Below are 21,966 nucleotides of genomic sequence, written 5' to 3'. Positions count from 1 at the left end.
CCTGTAGGTGGGGGGCACACCTTGGGGGTTTCTGTTACCCCTGGCTCCCTGCTTCCCAGCCACCAGGGACTGAGGCTCTCCTCCACCACACCCTTCCACCTCACCTTGGGTCCAGAATAATGGAGTTTGCTGGGCAAGGACTGAAACTCTGAAACTGTGAGCCACAGTGAATTTTTCCTCCTCTAATTGTTCTTGCCAGGTATTTTGGTCACAGCAATGAAAACCTGACAAACATAATAGTAAAGGTTAAAAGGACCTGCTACGTCCACTCAGTGTAATACTTTGCAATTCCTGAATATTTTAAAATAAATATACATAACTGAGATACTCTCATAACATGAAGCAAAGACCAACTTCAAGTATAGTATAACTTGTTTTTTAAAAGCTTTGAAGCTCCATGGGATGCCACTGTGTATCTCTGACCAAAGGCTTCATATTTGCTCTGGGCTACTGAGTTTGCAAAGTACTTGCCAATTATTGGTTTCTTTGTATATTTGTTTTACAGACTGAAGCCAGGGCTTCACACATGCTGAACAAATGCTCTACCTCTGAGCTTGACCCCAGCCTGCATTTAGTTATTCTCACATTTACCATGAGACAAAGAGTCCCATCCATTTTACAGATGTGAACTTAGACACACTACTCTGCCCAGGCTGAGAGCTGAGAACTGGTAGCACCCAAGCCTTTTAACTCCAGATCCTGTGCCCCTTGCCATGCCTCTTGGTCTTCCAGTTTCATAGCTGAGGCTAAGTGACCCCGCCCAGCTTTCTCCAACAGCTGCCTCCTAACAGAAATTCTAGCCATTATCTGAATGAATGTCTACAGGTATAGGAAGATTCTGCTCTGAAGGCCTTTTTCGTAAACCTGGTTACTACTTCCACTTCATAAATTTCTTCATCCAAAAAAACAAGTTCCCAGAGTCCTGGAGATCCCTGCTTCAGCTGCTCCCACACCCTCAGCTTTCTTGTCAGAGATCCAGGTGGCCACGGGCCACCCAGATCAGCTCCAAGCTGTTCACTTGAGTCTGTCCAGTGTCCCGAACACCTGCGTAAAACGCTCTCTGTCCACAACACGTCCATGGCGCAGGGTGAGATAGAAGGTCTGCTTTCCACTGTACTGCTGGATCCGTACGAACAGATCTTGGGGCCGGTCCTTGGTTTCTGTCAGGGGCATCACATCGGCCACAGGACAGTATGTGTCCTGCCGCCAGCCCCAGAAGGTGAGGTGGGCCACCCGAAGTACGGTACCTGACTCATTCACATACAGGATGCCCACCAGCCTCCGGAAGAAATAGCTCATCCAGCACAGCATGACCAGGGCAAAGCCAGCTATCCCACTTAGGAGGCACAGTGAGTTGAAAGTCATGAGGCCCTGGGAGTACCAGTAGAAGCCTGGTGGCAGGGCCACCACTGTCAGAGCCGTCTGTGCCACCTTCAGCCGAGACACATACCCAAAGGCTCTGATGGCATTGAAGCGGTAGACCATCTGGAATTTCTCATTCTCTTCACTTGGTGGTTTCTCCTTCAAGGTGGGTGACCTGTTCCCCACCCACCTCTTGGGATCCTCCTTCCCACTGCAAAACCATAGCTCATGGAGAGGCCTTCCCCAAGCAGCTGGCCCCCGCAACCTTGGCGCAGCTCGGAGGAGGGCAGCCTGAAAGGGAAACAGGAGATATTTTCTCATGGAATTCAACAATGCCAATCACACAATGTACATCTGTCAAACATCACACAAGGAGGCTCCCAGCAATCCTGCAATGTCACCAGTACTGCCAAAGGAGAGAGAATGGCAAAGCCAGATGCTTTACTTCATGGGAACTGCACAAATGCTAGTCGGGACGAGTACTACTGCTTCTTTTTTTACCAGTAAGGAAACTAACCCCAGAGAGGTTGAGAAATTTACCCAAGGACACACAGTGGAATGAATACAGGGATGGGGAGGTGTCTGATTCTCAAACTGGTCCTCTTTCCCCCAGAAAGTTCCAAGTAAAAATAGAAAAGAAGGCTTCTTTCATTCAACAAACAGCTAGGGAGAGCCACCACTAGACACTGGATCCATAAGGCCATGTGACTAATGTGTGATTACCAAGGAGTAAACGAATCATGTCCTAGGAGGAAACTCGGGTAACAAATCCAAAATTACAACAGTAATCGTCCAGTTTTCCACCTGGTCTCTGCGTTATCTTGGTGGCAGAGGAAACTGCCATTTTCTACTAGGCTAGCTTTGTAGCAGAGTGATGCAGTGAGGCCCCAACACGGGATCATTAGTGGGTAAGTAGTGCAGTCAAAAAGCTCTGGAGCACATGTGGGTTCCAATCCTGACTCGTCACTAGCTGTGAGTTCCCAGGCAGGTTACTCCTCCTCTAGGCGCCTCAGTTTCTTCACTTTTATTTATTATTTTCATTAACTGGTTTATTGATTGGTTTACTTTGTGGTACTGGGGACTGAACCCAGAGTGTAGTGGCACCCCTTCCTCAACAGAAAATCTTAACTACGTTTCTCCAGAAATCTTCACCGTTATTGATTTTAGGACAATCAGCAAAAGAGTATCTACAAAAGAGTTCAATGTAGGTAAACACCCTACTTTCCTGTTGCTCTATTACTCGGTCACTGGCCTGGAAGAAATCAGCATTCCAGGTGCTGGACGCCCCTTTACTTGTTTTTCACAAACATTTATTCAGCATAGTAGTTGTAGAAGTGTGTTGCAAATGCAAAATGTGATTTAAAAAAAAAAAAGAAAAAGAAGTTTAACCAGGCCTCTGGCCTTGAGCTGGGCTTCACAGAGGTGTCTACATTTCTAGGAAAACCGAAGTTGCCAACTGGGCTCCATGGTGACAGCTGGTGGGGGAGGAGAGAGAGGGGAGAAGCAGCTCTCCCCTTCTCAGTCGCTGTCCTTGAAGGGTTAACGTGCCCAGAACAGTGAGAGAAAAGGCTGCTTTTGTGTGAACTTCTGCAGGCTGGGGACTTCTGAGCCCCTCCCCTGACATGATGGGTACAGAGCTCTGAAACTCCCTGAACTCGGGGTTCAGGGGATTGACGGATTACAGCAAAAGCTGTTCCCCCCAACCTGGCTGCAGCTCTCTTGGAGCCTTGCCTCTTCGTCCTTCCAACAGGAGGCGCTCTAAAACTCAGCCACATCCCGAGCCCCTTTTTTAACTTTAAGGCAGGGGCTCACTAAGTTGCCGGGGCTGGCCTCGAACCTACGATCCTCCTGCCCCAGCCTCCCAGGCAGCTGGGACGGCAGGCGTGGGACACCGCACCCAGCCGGCCCTTCACCTTTTGAAAGGGAGACTCAGGATGCGGAACAGACAATGACTACACGACACGAGCCTCCACCGAGCACCTGCGCCCCGCCGGCGCTCCGAGGTTGGCTCCTACCCGGCGGGCCCACGTGACCCGGGGGAGCCGGAGCCTCCTCACGCGGACGCCCCAAGTCAGAAACCCAGGCGTGCCTACCTCGGCCCCAAGTGCGGCACGCACCGCGTCCTCAACCACCCTCCTCACCACCCTCCTCCTCCTCACCATGAGCAGATCCCTTGCTGCCGGAAGTAAATGCCACAGGCCCCGGAAACTCTGAGAGCGCATGCTCAGACTCACGAGGCGCGCGTTGCATCTCGGGAGTCGTAGTCTCGGGACGGGGCCGACGCGCGTCCCGGGCAACAAGGGAGCCCCGGATGGTTCTCTTCCCGGCGTGCCCTGCGGCGCGGGTGCCGGACCCGGAAGTTCCGGGTCGAGTACCTGGTGCCAACTCAGGTGCCTGCGCGTCCTATCGGGTGCGCTCGGAAACTGCAGCCATGGCGGCGTCTGGCCCAGTGCTGTGCCTCTTCGATGTGGATGGGACCCTGACGGCCCCGCGGCAGGTAGGCGGCGCCCGGCAGGCTAGTGGCTGCCGGTGCGGGGACCCCGCCGCTCGCACACCTGGCTCACGACCACCCAGGGTGGGCGCCGAAGGGCGACTTAGGACCTTTCTTCCTCCCGGGGGCTGAGCTTTGACCTGGGCGCCGTGGAGGAATGAGACCAGGCACTGACCAGCTCTCCAGAACCTCGGTGCTCAGAGGTGGCGCCGAACCTTAAGAGCAGGAAACGTGCTTTGGGCGGGGAAGTACCGTTGTGGACTTGCCCGCGCGCCCTGGGCACTGATTGACCCGGGTTTCAACCCCAGCTCAGGACCCCTTGCAGCCATGTGACCGTCTCAGTCCTGTGGCCCAAGGGCTGTGCTGTGTGCATGATAGTAAAGACAGGCTTCCAAGTCAGACACTGAGTGGAGTCTCTGCTCCGTCTCTTGACAGCTGTGTGACCTGGGGCCAGTCAGTTAACTTCTCTGAGTCTCAACGTCTACAGCTTAAATAGGGACATTACCTGTTCCAAATGGTATTTGTGAGGATCTGATAGAATTATTAAAGTGTCTTGCGTACAGAGGATATCAAAACATTAAACACTTCCCCCTGCCCCTGCCATGGACCTTGGTGACCCAAGAACCCTGGGTCACTTTAGGCTGCTGCTGAGAGTTACATGGGTCCTAGAAACTTGCTCCCCACTACCAGATTTTTGCTGCTCTGGGCACAGATAAGTTTCATTTAGGATCAGGCTTGTATCTGACTGTGTGGGCGCATGCCTGTAATCTCAGCCCCAGGCAGGAAGACCACAGATTTGAGGGCGGCATAGGCAACTTAGTGAGACTCTGTCTCAAAAATTAAAAAGCGTTGAGGGTGTAGTTCAGTGGTAAAGTACCCTTGGGTTCAATCTGTAGATGGACAGATTGGAAATATTTGAGGCTTTGCAGGCCATGAGGTCTCTGTTCCAACTACTCAACTGTGTTTGTGGCACAGAAGCAGCTTGCACACAAACGGATGGGGCTGTGTTCCAGTAATTACATAAACAGGCAGTGGACCTGATTCAGGCCCACAGGCTCTCATTTGCTGGCTCCACCTCATATCTGTAGTAAAATTTCCTTAAACATCTCCCCCAGAAATCTTCTATAAATTTTTTTCAGAGTTTCTAAACTTTTTTTTTTAAGTTTTTAAACTTTTTCAGAGTTTTTAAACTTTTTCCATCTTAATTTTAAGTTTTTGAATCTTCCTCTATTTCATTCTGTGTGGGGCAATGTATAATAATGAGCACAGGTTTATTTAGGAACACTGAAATAATTCTGCTGTGCACTTGCTTCACTCTGAAGATTTCTTCTGCATCGGAGTGTAGTATAAATGCTCAGCTGTGGTTACAGCATGTGGGTCCTGTTTCCTCTCCGAAAGTATTTGCTGCCACCTGGAAGCAAAGAGCTATCTTTTATAGCCCATTCACGTTGCAAGACATGTCACAGTGGCTGATCGAGGTACCACTTAGCTCATCAGTGTGCACAGGGCCTAGTGGAATAAGTTGTACCCTTACGCTTCCTTAGGCTTTGAAGCTGGAAGTATTGCTGCCATTGTTGGTCAGTATTGTTCTTCTAATATTTTGCATCAGTCTTCCCACTTCCTCCCATGCTGATGCCAGGTCTAAGCAAACCATTTGGGGACTCTGGGGACAGGTTTTCACATTCTCACTGACTCAAAGGCCACTCGTGCAGTTCTGGATTTTGCCCAATATGTCAAGATTCTGCTGTAAGAGGTAGAGAAGATCTCACTCTTTATAAGCCCCTCTGTGAAGTCTTATTAATAGTATGAATGTATTTATCTAAAAAACATGTTTTAAAGAAAAAAAGGTTGTGCCAATACCTATAATCCCAGGAACTCTGGAGGTTAAGTCAGGAGATTCCCAAGTTCTTGGCCAGCGAGAGCAATTTGGTAAGACCCTGTCTCAGAATAAAGAAGGAATGGGGATGAAGCTCAGTGGTAAGGTGCCACTGTGTTCAGTCCCAGTGTGGGTGTGGGGCAGGGCAGGAGGAAGAACAAAGCATTGAACTGTAGATGTTATATTAAAAATTCTCTCTCTCTCGCTCTCACTCTCTCTCCTCTCTCACTCTCTCTTTAAAAAAAAAAATTACAACTAAAACATTTGAACTTATCTACAGACTAGTAACTGAGTAAGCATGTGTAAAAATAAGAATTACTTTTTCTTACAATTTTAGTCTGCTGATTATTTTGTGGCTCCTGACATGTGTTTTTCTTCTTGAAATGCAGAAAATTACCAAAGAAATGGATGACTTTCTACAGAAATTGAGGCAGAAGATCAAAATTGGAGTGGTAGGCGGGTCAGACTTTGAAAAAGTGCAGGAGCAACTGGGAAATGATGGTAACTAACGCATTGCCAATTATGCTTGGTCAAAGACGAGCTTCTCATGGTGCATTGGAAACTATAGCCATCTGCTGTCAGCTTTCTGTTTCCTTCTTTGAGGAAACATTTTCTCTTCCTTTATTTTTCCTGTGCTTTTAATCCTGTCCATAAAGTTCTAGAGTTGACTGACAAAAATACTTGACTCAGATGTGTAGGTAGATTGTCATAAAAAGGTGAGTGTCCACATCTCTGCACTTAGAAACCTTTCTGCCTGTTCTGGCTCACTGCCCTCCAGCCTTAGCCCAGGCCCCAGCTCTGACTCCTCGCCCAGGTGTGGAAGTGCCCCATGGGCTGGTGCCTCCTCCCCATGCCTTCATCCGTGTTCCCTACTCAGGAGAGTCACGGCTCTCCCTGCCCCCCATCCAGAGTCTCCAGCACAGAACCCTGGAAGCCGGAGAACCATACTGACTCCTTTCCTGGAGATTCTGACTCAGTAGTTTTGTGGTATGATGCAGCAAAGCCCTGCCAGTGTAGTGCTCTGTTAGTTTGGGAATCTGCCTTGAAGACCAGAACCAGTCATTGTTTATCTCTGTGCTCCCAGGGCCTCTGGGGTGCCTGGCCTATGAGAAATAGTGGGTGGAGAAATGATGAATAAACTGTTTCTTTAACCCCGGTTTTCCCAGAGTCCCCACATCTTGGAACCAGCTCTGATAGAGCAAGGCTTTTCAATCTTGGCACTGTTGACATTTTGAGCCACATAATTCTATATTATAGGGGCCTCCTGTGCATTGGAAGATGTTTAGCAGTTTCCCTGGCCTTTTCCCACTAGATGTCAGCAGAGTTCACACACACACACACACACACACAGAATTTTGACAACCAAAATGTCCCCAGACATTGCCAAATACCCCCTGGTGGCGACACCCCTGTTTGGAACTCCTGTTCCATATATCATATCTTACCCTCCAAATCTGTGCAGGCCATATTTATTGGGTTATCATTACTGGAAGAATAATGTACACAATTCCTTTAATTCTCCTTGTAGATGCTTTGTTTAGAAATGCTTTAAACAGCACAACAGGTCACTTTTAGCCTGGAAACCCTGTTGCCTGGTTGGGATTGCCCTCTCTCCTGCTCCTGGTACAAGAGGTGCAGGAGGGGTCTGCAGAGTCAGAATGTGCAGCAAGAATCGATAGAACTAGAAGAAAGTTAAACCCACCTCTGTCACAGTCACCATGTTAAACTCCAGGTGCGAGGGTCTCTTTCAGCACGTGGTGATGTGGACCAGGGGCGCTGGGCCTGGGGTCTGCATTTGAACAAGTGCCTAAACTTTGAGAATCCCTTCATTAAGGCTGTGTGGTAGTGTTCAAATCTGACTGGTTATAAGAATTACCTAAACAGCTTTTTCTTTAAAAAAAATCTTATGTTTAGCCTGTCACTTAATGATTAGAAAGCCCAAGGTCAGAGTTCAGAAACCTACATCACCTGCTGCCCCAGTGATGCTGGCTCATGGCAAGTTTGGGCACCCACTGGGCCAGACCAAGGGGATGAAGGCAAGTACAGAACAGGACCTGTGGCCGGCTCCAGGCCTGCTGTCGTTACATATAACCAAAGAGCCTTTCTTTCTTGCTTTCCTCGTTTGGGGAGCTTGGTTAGGATGAGGTTCTTCCGTGGTTCTTACTGGAGGTCAGTAGTTTTATTGGTGGTGCATGTTAGTCAAGAAGTAGAAACAGATTTTCATTCATTCATTCTGAATTTTCTTTTGTTTCGGTTTGGTTGTAGTGGTTGAAAGATATGATTATGTGTTTCCAGAAAATGGCTTGGTAGCGTACAAAGATGGGAAACTATTATGTAAACAGGTAGGTTCTGAGTATGTGAACAACTACATAACACTTCTAAAATGATGTCTAAAGGGCATTTGATACTGAATGCCTCTGGGGCGGGACACTGGGAGCTGATTAATGGGGGAAATGAATCTTTACTCCATTCTTCATTAAGTTTTGAATGTTGAAACATATGACTGTTAAATATTCCAAAGTAATATTTAAGTTTTTGTAATTGGTTTTTAAGACTACTTATATCTGGCCTGGGTTGTAGCTCAGTGTCGGAGCACTTGCCTACATTTGTGAGGCACTAGGTTCAATCCTCAGCACCACATAAAAATAAATAAATAAAATAAAGGTATTGTGTCCATAGACAACAAAAAATATTTTTTCTTTAAAAAAAAGAGGGCTGGGGTTGTGGCTCAGCAGTAGAGCACTCGCCTCGCATGTGCGAAACCCTGGGTTTGATCCTCAGCACCACATACAAAAATAAACAAGTGAAATAAAGGTGTTGTGTCCAACTACAACTAAAAAAAGAAAAGAATGCTTGAGGGCTGGGGTTGGGGCTCAGTGGTAGGGCACTCACCTTGCACATAAAAACAGAAAAAATAAAATAAAGGTATTGTGTCCAGCTACAACTAAATCTTAACTTGTGGGCTGAGGTTGTGGCTCAGTGGTAGCGCGCTTGCCTAGCACACATGGGTTCAATTCTCAGCACCACATACAAACAAATAAAACAAAGGTCCATCAACAATTAAAAAATATTAAAAGAAGAAAAGAAGCTGTTAAAAAAAGAATACTTATATCTAATATTTCTATTATGATAGCAAAAACTAGGCAGGCTGCCTCAGCATAATAAGCATCTTAGAAAGTACTGTATAAACTGGTGTGGTGGCACACACCTATAATCCTAGACACCTGGGAGGCTGAGGCACGAGGACCACAGGTTCGAGGCTAGCCTCAGCAACGTAGTGAGACCCTGTCTCAAAATAAAAAGGGCTGGGGTTGTTGTTCAGTGGTAGAGCATCCCTAGATCAATTTAAAAGGAAAAAAAAAAAGGTACTACATAGCTCTTAAGAGTCTAGGATCATTCTGTTCAGACAGAAGAGGAGTGTGTTTTGGTCTATCACTGTAGATATCTTAATTGAATAAAAGCTAGAGCAGTAAACTCTGGACCTTCCAGGAAGTGTTTGAAAGATAATGAACACAGAACTCTAAGCAGTGAGGAGAAAATGCGTTTGGCTGGTGCTTTTGTGGCTTGCCCCATGTCTTCAGCCAGAGGAAAAGGGAAAGAAGTAAACGGCGGGGGCCAGCCGCAGCCCTGCCCCGCTGCCTCAGCCTCGCAGCTTCCCAGCAGGAGTGGCTGAAGACGGGGCTTGCTGGAAAGCTGTCTTGAATATGCTTCCTGCTAAACCAAATAACTCCACTACTTTGTTCACCTAGAATATTCAAGGTCACCTGGGTGAGGCTCTGATCCAAGACTTGATCAACTACTGTCTGAGCTACATTGCAAAAATTAAACTTCCCAAGAAAAGGTAGGTTTGCCTTCAGCAAAGAGGCGCTATTGCAGTAGGGAACGATGTCTTGTGGGGTGAGTGCTCATTTACATCCAAAGCCCAGCACTTGGAAACGGTGTGTGAAGCCAACAGTGTAGGATGGTGACGCAAATGGCCTGTCCACATGAAGGCCATTCATGCAGCCACTGAACACCATACACCTTCCAAGGCTGTCGTGAGAGGGAGCACCTGTTAGAGGGCGTGTACAAAGAGCAAGGGAGACTCCAGACCTGGACGTGTAATGGAGGCCTGCGGAGCCTGCCCAGAGCCAAGTGTGGCTGGCCCACAGTGTTAAATAAAACCACACTCATTGCCATCATTTCACGTTTGGTTTTCTGATTTTGAAACATCTGGGTTCTGACTTTGTGGCAAATCAGGCCCTGGCTGCCCTGCCCCACCCCACCCTGGAGCACTTACTCCAGTCTCAGTGCCCCCAATACAAAGATGGGCAGGCAGTGGGTCCAGATGCTGACGGGGCCTGATGGTGAGGTTGCTGGTTCTTTCCGGTTTTCAGGACTTCCTGGGTAGACCTTCACTGTCATGGGAGAGATGCATCTTTAAGGGGCAGCTGGGTCTCAGGGCTGCACTCCAGAGGCTGCTCCAGCCTGTTGGGAGCCGCAGAGCAGCCGCACCTCCAGCCCATGCAGGTCCCTTCCCCCAGAGAGGCTATGGGTGTAACGGGCTGGTCTGGTGCTGCTGCTGCTGGTGATACACACCTAGGGCTCCTTCTCCTATTCTGAGTTTAAGTTCCCCATAGTAAAAAGTCAAAAGATACCATGTCCCAAGTCCATCACCTCATTACTATGGGCTAAGCATGATTTTTTTTTAAAAAAACGAGACATGATCCCATCCTCAAAGAGTTTATCATCTAGTGAGGCAGAATGGAGTACAGAGCTATAGTTCCGGAACACTGAAAGAAACCAGAACTGAGACCCAGTTGATCAGCTTTTCCACATTTTGTATCAGTACTGGGTGCTCTGCCTGGTTCAGGCAGAGGCCGTAAGACCTAGACGGCCCAGTCTTCACAAGAGAATTGAGTATTGATAAACCACCCTAATCCCTGTTTTTGGGGGGATACTAGAGATTGAACCAAGGGGCGCTTTGCCACTGAATTACACCCCCAGCCCTTTTTTTTTTCAATATTTATTTTTTAGTTGTAGTTGGACACATTACCTTTATTTTATTTATATGTGGCTAATGATCGAACCCAGGGCCTTGAATGTGGTAGGCTAACACTCTACCACTGAACTACAGCTACAGCCCAACACTCCTAGCCCTTTTTATTTTTTATTTTAAGATGGAGTTTTAGGCTGACCTCAAACTTTTGATCTCCTGCTTCAGCCCCTTGAGTCACTGGAATTACAGGTTTATGCCACCATGCCCAGCCTAATCCCTGTTTTTGAGAGACTTTCTGAAATGTGTCAGCTTCCTCTGTGTATTGGGAATAAGTACAATGTCTGAGTTGAGAGGAAATAGCTGAGCTCTGTTTCTGATAGCTTACCCCATGGCCCTAGGGTCAGCCCTGGGAATCAGTCCCCACCCCCCAACCCCGTATCAACAGGGACAGGGCTAGGTCTCTGTCAGTTTCAGGACAACATGGACATGGAGTCTTTTGGTTTTTTTTTTTTTTTTTCCAGCAGTGGGATTGAACCCTGGACTTCATATGTGCTAGGCAAGCACTCCACTGCTGAGCCACACTCCTGACCTCCAAACATGGGATTTTTAGAAACATTTCTTAGGTGTTCACACTTCCTGTATCATTTGCTGTGTTCTCCATGAGTCGAGCATAGCGGGGGCCCAGATCCATCTGCTAGAGACTTGGATATTTCTATTTTACTTGATAAGTACTTGTTCATTCCCAGTTTACAAAGTACCTTTACATAAACTGTCTGCTTTTCACTAGACTCTTTGGAGGCGACCAGAGCAGGTGCCTTTAGCTTCTCTCTGTAGGTGAACAAACAGGCCTGGAGAGGTGCCCAGAGTCAGACAGCATAGTAAGAGGCCAACTGGCCTTGAGTCGCGTCCACACTCTGCACCTGGCCTCTCAGTATCTACCATGGCAGGTGGCTGGAGATCAAAGCTGTGTGATTAAATAATGGAAAGAGACGGGGAAAATGTTCCATAGGTTCACAAGTGCCACCTTTGAGAGATGGAAGGCGTGTCAGTGCATGTTTGTCACAAAATATTGAAATTTAATTTGTCAAGATGAATGTCTATCTTCCAAATTATCTCAGCTTTTAAGAAACTATTCTGAGACTGAAAGTGCAAACATGGTGGGCACACATGGGGTTGGTTGGTTATTGGTTGTGGTTCTGTTGGGGCAGGTTCTGGGGATAAGACTAAGACCTCAAACATGCTAGGCAAGCACGCAACCACTGAGCTACATCCCCATTCCTGGGGAAAAAAATGTTTTTAAACATCTTCATTTAAGTCACTGAGGTGGCGTTTGTTGGGCCGTTCTTATTTTCTGTGATCAAGTCAAATCCTTAGGAATGTCTGCCACGGGGTAAATTGAGTTTCCTCGGTGGTTACTGGGGCTCTGAGCAGTTCTCAGAACCCTTCTGTGTATCTCTGCTTGGGGAGTCAATCTCTGAGAGCTCACAAGCAACACAGGTGTCTGAAATGTTTCCCAGCTCCGTGGGGAGGAACTGATGGCTCTTGTGGTGCTGAGGCATTTTCACGGCTCTTCATTAACTCTGAATTCTCTGCCAGGCAGCCACGATGTCCAGTAGAAATATAACTTGAGCCACAAAGGTAGCTTTAAACTTTTTTCAACCCAATGTCTCAGAACTGCTTTAACAGTAGTCCTTATAAAACATTACTTAGGTAATCATGTTCCTTTTTAATACTAAATTTCAAATCTGATCTCATTCTGGATCAGCAGCATTTCAAGGCCCAATGGCCCCCTGTGGTTCCTGGCCTACTGTGTTGCCCAGCACAGCTCTGGGAAACAGGACCGCTGGCCAGGGGAGGCGCACACCTCCACAATGCCAGCTATTGAGGGACTGAGGCAGGAGGATCACAGGTTCAACACCAGCTGGACAATTTAGTGAGACCTTGTCTCAAATTTTTTAAGACATTAATAATGAGGGGCTGGGGTTGTGGCTCAAGTGGTAGAGGGCTCGCCTAGCACCTGTGAGGCACTGGGTTCAATCCTCAGCACCACATAAAATAAAGATATTGTACCAACAAAATGAAGTATGGATTACATCCCCTCTACTTCATAAAACCACTCAACCTTTTAGTCTATTTACCTACCCATGTTGCCCAAATAAATATGGACATTTGGGGGACCTCGGTCCCTTTTCCTCCCTAGGGGTACTTTCATTGAATTCCGAAACGGGATGTTGAATGTGTCCCCTATTGGAAGAAGCTGCAGCCAAGAAGAACGCATTGAATTCTACGAACTGGATAAAGTGAGTCCTGAACTGACCGTGGGGAATGGGAATAAGGTGGACATGCACTTTGTGGCCAGGACTTAAAGTGCTCCTCTACCAAGCAGTACAATGGACAGGTTTTTGTTGTTTTTTGCCAGAAAGAAAATATAAGACAAAACTTCGTAGCAGATCTGCAGAAGGAGTTTGCAGGCCGAGGCCTCACGTTTTCCATAGGTATTGTATATTCAAACGTTCAAGACGTGTCTACCCATTTGCAAGGAGTTGGGTGTGGGCTGCTGAGCCGTTGAGCTGGGTGGGAGCCAGGGGCAGTCCAGGCTGTAAGGAAACCAGCCACTCTTTCCTGCATAATTGGCTGTAGCAGGACTTACCCAGGAAATGGCTTCCAGACTGTCAGGTCTGGTTCCTCACTGGGGATTCTTCCTGCCTGCACTTCTCATGGTCACAAGGAGCTTCTTGATGCTGGAAGAGTGAGAAGTTGCCCTCGTGCCTTTGGACAGGAGAGGGAGGGGCTGTGATCCTCTGAGATGAATTACACCAAGATGTCTTGGAAACGTGGTTCAGTGTATCACCAGCAAGGGACTGTGACAGTCAACTGGGTCGTTTTTGCAGAGCAAGAAACCAAGGCCTGAGCTGGACATGGTGGCACGCACCTGTGATCCCAGCTACTAGGGAGGCTGCAGCAGGAGGATCACAGGTTCAAAGCCAGCCTAGGCAATTTAGTGAGATCCTTCCTCAGAGTAAAAAGGATGGAGGATGTAGCTCAATGGTAAAGCACCCGTGGATTCAGTCCCCAGTATTACTTATTGTAAATCAATGGATGGATGATGAATGGATGAACAGGTTGTAGGAAGTTTAGACTCGCCAAGGGATTTGGTGTAAGACCTGAGTGTTCCTAGACACTGAGATGGACAGGTTTCTGACAGAGCTTTGAAAGGGTCTCTGTGGCCTGGGGGAAGCTGCCTATGAACCAGTCACCTTCTATGCGATTTTCATACTTCCTGCAAGACACACTGGATGCAGCCTGCTCCCCGGCGTCTCCCACCAGGGGCACTGGGAAGTGCACCTGAAGGAGCCACTGCCAGGCTTCTCCTCAGGCCCTCCAGGTGGGCTTTATTTGCACCCATGTGCTTAACAGATTCCTCTCTGTGAGCTGGCGTTCTGCATCTTATGTTTAGACCCAGGAGAGATAATGTTGGAAAAAACGTCACCTAGATTAATTTCTAGCACCTGTCCTTAAAGTGGTATAAGTTGCAGATTAGGGTATCAAACAGCCTTGGCGATCTAGTTGCTGACAAAGAATGAATTATAAATGTTCTTCAGTGACATTAGCCTCTTTCTTTTGGGGGGAATGAAGTTTGGAGCCCAGAGCCTCCACATGCCAGGCAAGTGCTCTGCCTCTGAGCCACACCCCAGCCCTCCTTAGCCCCTTTTCCCCTTTAATGTGTGTGCGCGCGCGCTGGGATTTGAACACCCAGGGGTACTTAACCACTGAGCCACATCCCAAGCCCTTTCTATTTTGTATTTTGAAACAGGATCTCACCAAGTTGTTTATGGCCTTGCTAAGTTGCTGAAGTTGGCCTAGAACTAATGACCCTCCTGCCTCAGCCTCCTGGGTTGCTGGGATTACGGGCATGCACCACCACACCCGGCCTCATTGTTAATCTGTGTGTGTGTGTGTGTATGTGTCCCCGGCAGGAGGCCAGATCAGCTTTGACGTCTTTCCTGATGGGTGGGACAAAAGGTATTGCCTGAGACACGTGGAAAACGACGGTTATAAAACCATTTATTTCTTTGGAGACAAAACCATGCCAGTAAGTATGAAAGAGTTTTCTGCAACTTCACTTTCAGTTTGGGCCTGAAGGGGAAGGGCAGTGACAGGGCTGTCAGTTTGAGGGATGGCTTCTGTCCTGGAGGACGTGAGCGAGCCTCCAGCCTCCGAGCTCAGACACCCAGTGCCCCAGTGGAGGAGAGGACCAGCTGCCTGTCAGTCGGCCCTTTTCAACTGGCTTTTGAATTGAATATTGCCCTTTCAGAACAGGGCCTCTGGGGCTAATGTGAAATGCTCTGGATTTCAAAGCCCTGATCATTTTTATCTTATTCTACTGGATCCTCCCCACATTGTACATTGAGGTGTGCGTTATACATTGAGGCATCATGAGCCTTGGAAGGACAAGGAATTGCCTAAGTCTGAGACTCGGAGCATCAGGGACAGTTGGGAGGTAGGAGTGGGTCCTGGGTATCACACTCCGGCTGTCAGTGAGGTGGGTGTCAGAAATCCCAAGCCTGGTACCAGATCTGAATTGGAAACTGGAAGTGTAGCCCAGTGGTGAAGGCCAGTGCCCGCAGTTTCCCCAGAGCCACTTTGGCATCGGGGCCAGGCTTGCCCCAGACTGGAGAATCCCCTTGCCACTATCAAGGGCCCAAGAGCCTCAGCATCATCTGTCCACTCCTGTCCCGGGGCTCCATATCTCAGGGGCTGTGTCTCTTTAAATTCCTCTCATTCCTACCCCTCTGCTTCCCTCCCACACGGTGCCCCAGGTGTCTTATGACCTCAACTTCCCGGTCCCCGTTAGTCTGTTAAGACATTGTGCACCCAGCAGGTGCATCATAAATGCTGCAAGTACAGAATTACTCATTCCTCTCATCTCTGTTCCACTCCACAACCTTGCTGCTCCGCCGTGACCCACCCTGTGGCGGGCCTGCCCATCCAGGTCCTCAATTCATGCAGGGGAGTGCAGGGGGGTCCAGACCCCCTTCTTGCTTTTTAAGTGATAAAACTGGGAATTGGAGAGGTGACTGGCTTGTCCGTGATCACACAGCTAATGACAGAGCCAGTGGCACCAGAACATGCCTGTCTGCTTTTTTGTTTGTTTTAAATGACTTCATTGGGGTATAATTGACCAGAAAATCTGCACACATGTAACATACGCAGCTTGATAAGTTTGGAAATCTTTGTGCCTTTGGTTTGGGGAGATTCTGGGGGTGGGTTTAGTGGTTGTGGTGGTAGTTTTATAACACTTAATGTGATATCTGCCCTCTCAAAAGAATTTTAAGTGTATAGAAGCCAGTCATGTTGGCTCAGACCTGTAATCCCAGCTACTCAGGAGGCTGAGGCAGGAGGATCTCAAGTTCAAGGCTAGCCTTGGCAATTTTGCAAGATGCTCAGCAACTTAGACCCTGTCTCAAAATAAGGGTTCAGTGGTAGAGTGCCTCTGGTTCAACCTCCACTACTGCCAAAATTTAAAAAAAAAAAAAGTTAAGTTGTGCTGTAGCTTGTTAACTGTAGGCCCATGTTGTCACTGGTCTCTAGAACTCCCTCAACAAGCTGACAAACCCTGTGTGCCCACTGAACAACTGCTGCCCTTTGCCACCTCCCAGCCCAGGGACCACTCTTCCACTCTGCTTCTGTTAGTCTGACCACTTAAAATGTATCGACCGAGTGGAATACATGTGTCCTCTGTAACTGGTTACTGGTTTATTCCACTTGGATATTGTCCCCCAGTTCATCTGTGCTGTCACAAGTGGCGGGATTTCTGGGTTCAACCCCCAGTGCCAAAAATGAGCACTGGGGGTTGAAAAAGAGAATGAGAAGCAGAGTGAAGAAGGGGGTCACCTGTCATCCCGCTCCTCGGCTGAGCCCCACCCCCAGCCCCTTCTCCCTGCAGGGTGGCCCTTCCTCGTTAGCTTCTGTCCCCTAATGTGTATGTTTTCTCCTCCGTATTAGTGAGTGTTCTGTGAAAGCAGTTGTGACTTCCAGCTCCTGGTGTCCACCCTTCCGTACTGTGACCCTCTAGAAGGCTGCTGTGTTCCTGCTGAGCATGAGTTTTGCTGTCTCCCAGGGAAGGAGCCCGAGCTCCTTGTCAGTAAAGAGCTATTTCCCTGCAGGCACTGAAAGCGTGCGCTTGCTTTTCCAAGAAACCCCTCTTCCTCCCCAGCAGCTGCACTCAGACCTGCCTCTGAGCTCAGCTGACAGGCCTGGGCCACCTGCGCCTGCGGGGACAGAGCCTAGGGACACTCCCAGCCACTCTGGCTTCTCCCAGAGCCCTGGTTTGTTGAAAGCTGCTTGCGAGCAGCACCGTGGCTTTCGGGCCTTAGAAATGTGAAGACACTTCATGGTGACTGGCCCCACGCTCCGCCTTGGGCAGCTGAGCTCTGGGTGTCCTGGCATGTGTGCACCTGGGAACTGAGGCGACCAGCCCTTACACAGTGGTCCTGGGGACACATCTCTGCAGTTTCCTTAGTGCCTGAAGCAAAGTGCAGGACCATGTAAGTAAAGTGCTACATCTCTGTCTAAAGTGGGGGAAACAGATGGATGCAGGTGTGTCCCCTGGCCGCCATTTTCTGGGCAGTCTGAGGTGCAGCCTGCGGAAGCACCAGGAGACCCCTCTTCATTTTGAACGATGTGAATATGGGGATCTTGTTTGTTTTCTGAGGATTTTTTGTCGTCTTGCCTGGACTTGAACCCAGGGTCTCACACAAGCTAGGCAAGTGCTCTACCACTGAGCTACAGCCACATCCCAGAATGTTCCATCTGTTGGAAGTAGACTTTGAAAATATCAGATTGAGAGAGGAAGCTGCAGCTTTCAGGCACCTCTCAGTCCAGACCTGAGCAGGACACTGAGGACGCGGAGGAGGCGTGTCTGGGCCCCTCAGTTCCCATCTTGCCCTTCACCTCACCACCTCTGCAAGCCAGCGGCTTCCTTCCCTTCCCACTAAATGTGCAGCACTTGTCTCTCCTGAAACGTGAACAAGACCACCTATCTTTAATATTGGATTGCGGGCTGGGGATCAGCTCAGTTGGTAGAGTGCCTGCCTCCTGTGTACAAGGCCCTGGGTTCCATCCCCAGCACCCCCCCAAAAAAAAAAAATGGAGAGCATGGGTCAAGAGATTTGTAAACCAAAAAGATGGGTGTGGCCCTGCCACCTGCCCCTGCAGTAACTGCACACAAGCCTCCGTCTGAGGCTCAGTTCCCCTGTGAATCACCTGTACTGGACTCAGTGAGATCCTGAGGGGGGTAACAAGCCGCTGGCTCAGGGGCAGTCAGGGTGTGCCCTCCTGCCAGAGGACTGCTCTGCAGCCAGCTGTGCTTCCCTTAGGGGGACACTGGAAAAGCTGGGCCGGGCCTGGAATCCCAGCCACGTGGCAAAGCTGTGTCCAAAAGTCTGGGACGAGGTTCAGTGGTGGAGCACCCTTAGGGCTGCAGGAGCCTCGCCGTCACTGAGGTCTCAGAGATTGGGACCTGCTGGGTCCCAGGAGACGGTCCTCCCTGACTCCAGGCTCTCCTCTCCCGCTCCCCGCTGGCCCTGGCGTCAGGGTCACCAGGGTTCACCACCCGACTGTGGGGCTCAGCAGCTGAACGCGGAACCCTGGGCCTCTAGGGATTTGAGTGTTACGGGGCGGACTTCCCCTCCCCTGGGCCTGTAAGAGGTTGCCACAGAAATGTGCTGCTCTTTCTCCCCTCCTCCCCCTTTCCTCAGGGAACAGGCGTTTTGTTCTTGGAACCTCCCCTAATGGAGCCCCAGCCTTTGGTGCACATGCAAATGGAGCATTTGAGATTCCCTGAAGCCTGATCCTCTTTCAGGAGCCCAGGGCTGGGTTCTCCTGAGCTGCAGACTCCAGGCACCTGGGAAGGAGCCCCCTGCCCTGAAACTGACTTGGAAGGAAGAGGGTCCCTTGGTGGAGAAAGGCAGGCCTGGGGTGGCTGCGAAGGTGCTTGGGAGGAAGATGCCCTGCAGCCAGCAGAGCTGCAGGGCACATGGCTGGATGCCGGGGTCCTCGGGGGTTGTGGAGCAGCAGGTAGCCTGACTCAGAAGCCTAGGGCCAGCAGGGCTGGTGGGGGCATTACTCCAGCCACTGGCCACACCCCATCACAGTGTGCCCAGCTTCCTCAGACCGCCACCTTTTTAGGCTGTTTCCTGATCCTGGCCAGGGTGAGACTTGCAGGAAGGCACACCGGGTGAGGAACAAGACCGGAGCTGTGCTTCACCTGCCGTCTCCCCAACCTGGCCTTGGGCAGGTCCCACCATTACCCCATTCTGGGCAGAAGAGCCTTCTGTAGCCACACCCTCATTCAGTCAGAACCAAGGTCCAACCCAGGCCACCCACTGCAGAGACCATACCCTTAGCCAGCCACCAGCTGCATGGGGCCATCTAAATGTCATCAAAATGAAACTCAGCTCCTTGTGGCCCTACCTACACTTTAAGTGCCCAGTGACCTCCTGTGGCTCTGGTCAGCATTGAGACAGCTGTGCGCATTGTCACAGCTAGCTGCCCCAGGCTGTGCACCCTGTCCCATCCTTGTGATGGAGAAGCTTGGGCATAGGTAAGACCAGTTGATGGCTATGAGGCTGCTGTCACTCCTGCGCTTGCTTTATAGCAAAATAAGCCTTAGATCTTCACAAGAGCATCGTGATTTCCTTCACAAGGATAATTACATGTTCCAAGCCCAGTTGGGGTTCAAGAGGAGGTTAAAATCCTTCCCAAGATGCTCGCGGCGTTCCTCCCCTGCAAACTGAGAAATAACTGGAGGAAGTCTCCGTGCCCTGGTGAGGTGTGGGTCCCTCACTTCTGTCGGCCTTCAGCGCCAGGGTCGCAGCAGCCGCACCTGGGCAGCAGAGCCTAACACATCTGGGCCTTGTGTCTCTGCAGGGCGGCAATGACCACGAGATCTTCACAGACCCGAGAACCGTGGGCTACACTGTGACAGCGCCCGAGGACACACGCAGGATCTGTGAAGAGCTCTTCTCATAACGAGGGTGGGCAGGGGGTCCCTGGGCCAAAGCCATGGCCCCTCCTCACATACACCCACTCCCAGGCCAGCTGTCTGCACTGTCCAGCTGTGCACGGTGCAGACACCACCACACTGGGCAGCAGGATCAGCCTCCACCCCCAGCAGGTCATGCTCTTGCAGTGCCAGAAGGATCCAGGGAGGGGATGAGACTCCAAGAAAAGATTCCATCCCCAGCCTCAGACCTACCTCGCATTGGCACGTTTTCACCCTAACATGGGGCTCTGGAAACTCATTCCAGGATTCAGAAAGAACAAATGTGCCTAGGCTCGCCCTCTTCACGGGTCTCAAATACAACTGCTGTTAGTGTTTGGACCCTGGCGTAGCCACCAGAAAGGGCGACAGCCTCTGCATGACCCTGGAACACAGCTGGGCTCACCTCCCTCCTGAAGCCCCTCCCAGGTTGAGCCCCGGGGGTGCTGGGATGCTCAGTTTTCCAGCCTGCTCCCTGTTTGTGAGCCGCAGATCTCTCGGTGGCCTGCCAGACAGATTGCTGGCCCGGTACCCAGTGACCCATGGCGTCTGCACTGGGCAGGCAGCGCTCAGGCGGCCTGTGTCCACTCTGAACAGCCTAGCTGCTCTCGGGAGGACAGACCCTGCTAAGACTGGCGCAGCCCTTCCCCTGCACCAGGGCAGCTCCCAGGATGTCATCAGACTTCCCCAAGAGGACCCTCCTGATGGGACCTGGTCCCTCAGAAGTCCACATAGAACCGGAGCTGAGCCCCATGGAGTCTGCTCCTACCCACCCTTCCCGGTGGACTGCGGGAGCTCCACGCCCCCAGCCCCCAGAGCACTCTGAGAACGGGTTCCTGTGCCACTTTCCAGCATCTGGCCATCTCCACCCCACCCCAGGGCTGACCACCTGGCCAGCAGCAGCGACAGGCCTGCCCTTTGTCCCACACAGGCAGGTTCTGAGCAGCTCTCGGGACCAGCAATCTTGTCACCTGCCCTTGTTGAATTTTGAAATTGTACTGTAACGACCTTTCAAAACAAAGTGGAGCACACCAAAGTGACGTTTCCTGTCTCTCATTCTGATGCTTGTCCCTCCTGATTGTCAGTGGGTGGTGAAGAGGGATTGGCAGCTGCACCCCATATTCCGGGAAGGCGGCCACCTTTAGCTCTGAGACCTCTCTGCTCCATGCTTCTCCCCAGGGCCTCCCACACCAGGTGGCTCTGCCACTCTCTGGCTCTGGGGTGAGGTCCAGAATTCATTGGTAAACCTTCCTGGGCAGGGGGCTGCCTCAGACCCTCCTGCCTGAAATGGACCTGGGGTTCCTACCTTCCCCTTTCTTCCTGTGGTCTCTGTGTCCATGGAACCCCAGCCTGACCCTCCCCAGGTGCAGTGGGAATAAAGTGGCCACTGTGTCCGCTGTGATGGAGCAGCAGGGTCTGTGAGGCCAGGTGGGCGCAGACTGCCCAGGTGTGAGGCTGGTTCTGCTGACCAGCTGTGACTCAGAGCACGTCCCATGTTGTCATCTGCCAAATGAGATGGCCCCTGCCACCTGGCGGGGTACTCTGAAAGAGCTGATGGCAGTCTAGTAGGCCTGCCCTGTGTGAGTTGTCGCCAACTCTGGAAGCCTCCCAGCAGCCCGGGGGCAGAACAGTCATGCCCTTGGCCCTGGGGAGTTGGCAGGATAAAGTCACCATCCCGACATTTAAATACAGTAGGAGTTGAGCAAGAGGGAAGCACCGGGTGAGCCCAAGCCAGCCTGGGCCTGTTCAGAAATCTGAAGACACTGCTGGCCCTGGACTCCAGGTTACCTGGGTCTAAGCAGCCTCAGGAGGTCGGCAGGCTGGCGGCACAGTGTCAGGCCTTCCGGAGGTCCTGCAGCTGCTGGGGGAGCGGGTGGCTGGAGGGCTCCCTCCCGCCCCATCGCCAGAGCTGGGCAATGGCACCCGACCCCAGGCGCAGCCCAGGCCTGTGGAGCCCTGAATCACTTCCTCTTCCTCCCCACTCCCAGGCTCCCCCAGCCCAGCCCAGCCCAGGCTGGGCCCATCACAGCCCAGTGAGCAGCCAGCCCCAGGCTCTTCCCACCTGCACAGCCCTAACTCGCTGACCTTCACAGCCTCCCAGGCGGCCTCCTCCTGACCCAGCTGCAGCTTCCAGCCCTCCCTCCCCCAGGCACCTGCACAGAACACTCCCTTGATGTAAAAAGGCAACTTGCTCACGGTTCTGAGCTTAAGGCCAA

At 50.6% G+C, this 21,966-nt stretch overlaps 2 protein-coding genes across 2 annotated transcripts; one reads left to right on the top strand and one right to left on the bottom strand.

The window, feature by feature from the left end:
• Positions 1 to 509: 509 nt before the first annotated feature.
• On the bottom strand, positions 510 to 3,552 carry Tmem186 (transmembrane protein 186). Its single transcript, XM_026385381.2, has 2 exons — positions 3,522 to 3,552; positions 510 to 1,653 (listed from the first exon to the last, which is right to left on the bottom strand). Exons 1-2 carry the CDS (start codon positions 3,522 to 3,524, stop codon positions 1,015 to 1,017), a joined length of 642 nt encoding a protein of 213 aa, XP_026241166.1. The 5' UTR covers positions 3,525 to 3,552; the 3' UTR covers positions 510 to 1,014.
• Positions 3,553 to 3,703: 151 nt separating this feature from the next.
• Pmm2 (phosphomannomutase 2) lies at positions 3,704 to 20,771 on the top strand. Its single transcript, XM_026385637.2, has 8 exons — positions 3,704 to 3,859; positions 6,119 to 6,230; positions 7,995 to 8,071; positions 9,479 to 9,570; positions 12,908 to 13,007; positions 13,127 to 13,202; positions 14,685 to 14,800; positions 19,639 to 20,771. The coding sequence occupies exons 1-8, from the start codon at positions 3,794 to 3,796 to the stop codon at positions 19,738 to 19,740; spliced, it is 741 nt and encodes a 246-aa protein (XP_026241422.2). The 5' UTR covers positions 3,704 to 3,793; the 3' UTR covers positions 19,741 to 20,771.
• The last annotated feature ends 1,195 nt before the right edge of the window (positions 20,772 to 21,966 follow it).

The sequence above is a fragment of the Urocitellus parryii genome, chromosome 9 (assembly GCF_045843805.1).
Source record: "Urocitellus parryii isolate mUroPar1 chromosome 9, mUroPar1.hap1, whole genome shotgun sequence".
NCBI lineage: Eukaryota > Metazoa > Chordata > Mammalia > Rodentia > Sciuridae > Urocitellus > Urocitellus parryii.
Note: the sequence above shows the minus strand (reverse complement) of the source record. Positions and strands in the feature narration are given on the sequence as shown.

Coding starts and splice junctions, on each gene's coding strand:
- Pmm2 (XM_026385637.2), top strand. CDS start 3,794: ATGGCGGCGTCTGGCCCAGTGCTGTGCCTCTTCGATGTGGATGGGACC. Junction 6,231..7,994: donor GGAGCAACTGGGAAATGATG/GTAACTAACGCA, acceptor GTTTGGTTGTAG/TGGTTGAAAGATATGATTAT. Junction 8,072..9,478: donor GGAAACTATTATGTAAACAG/GTAGGTTCTGAG, acceptor TTGTTCACCTAG/AATATTCAAGGTCACCTGGG.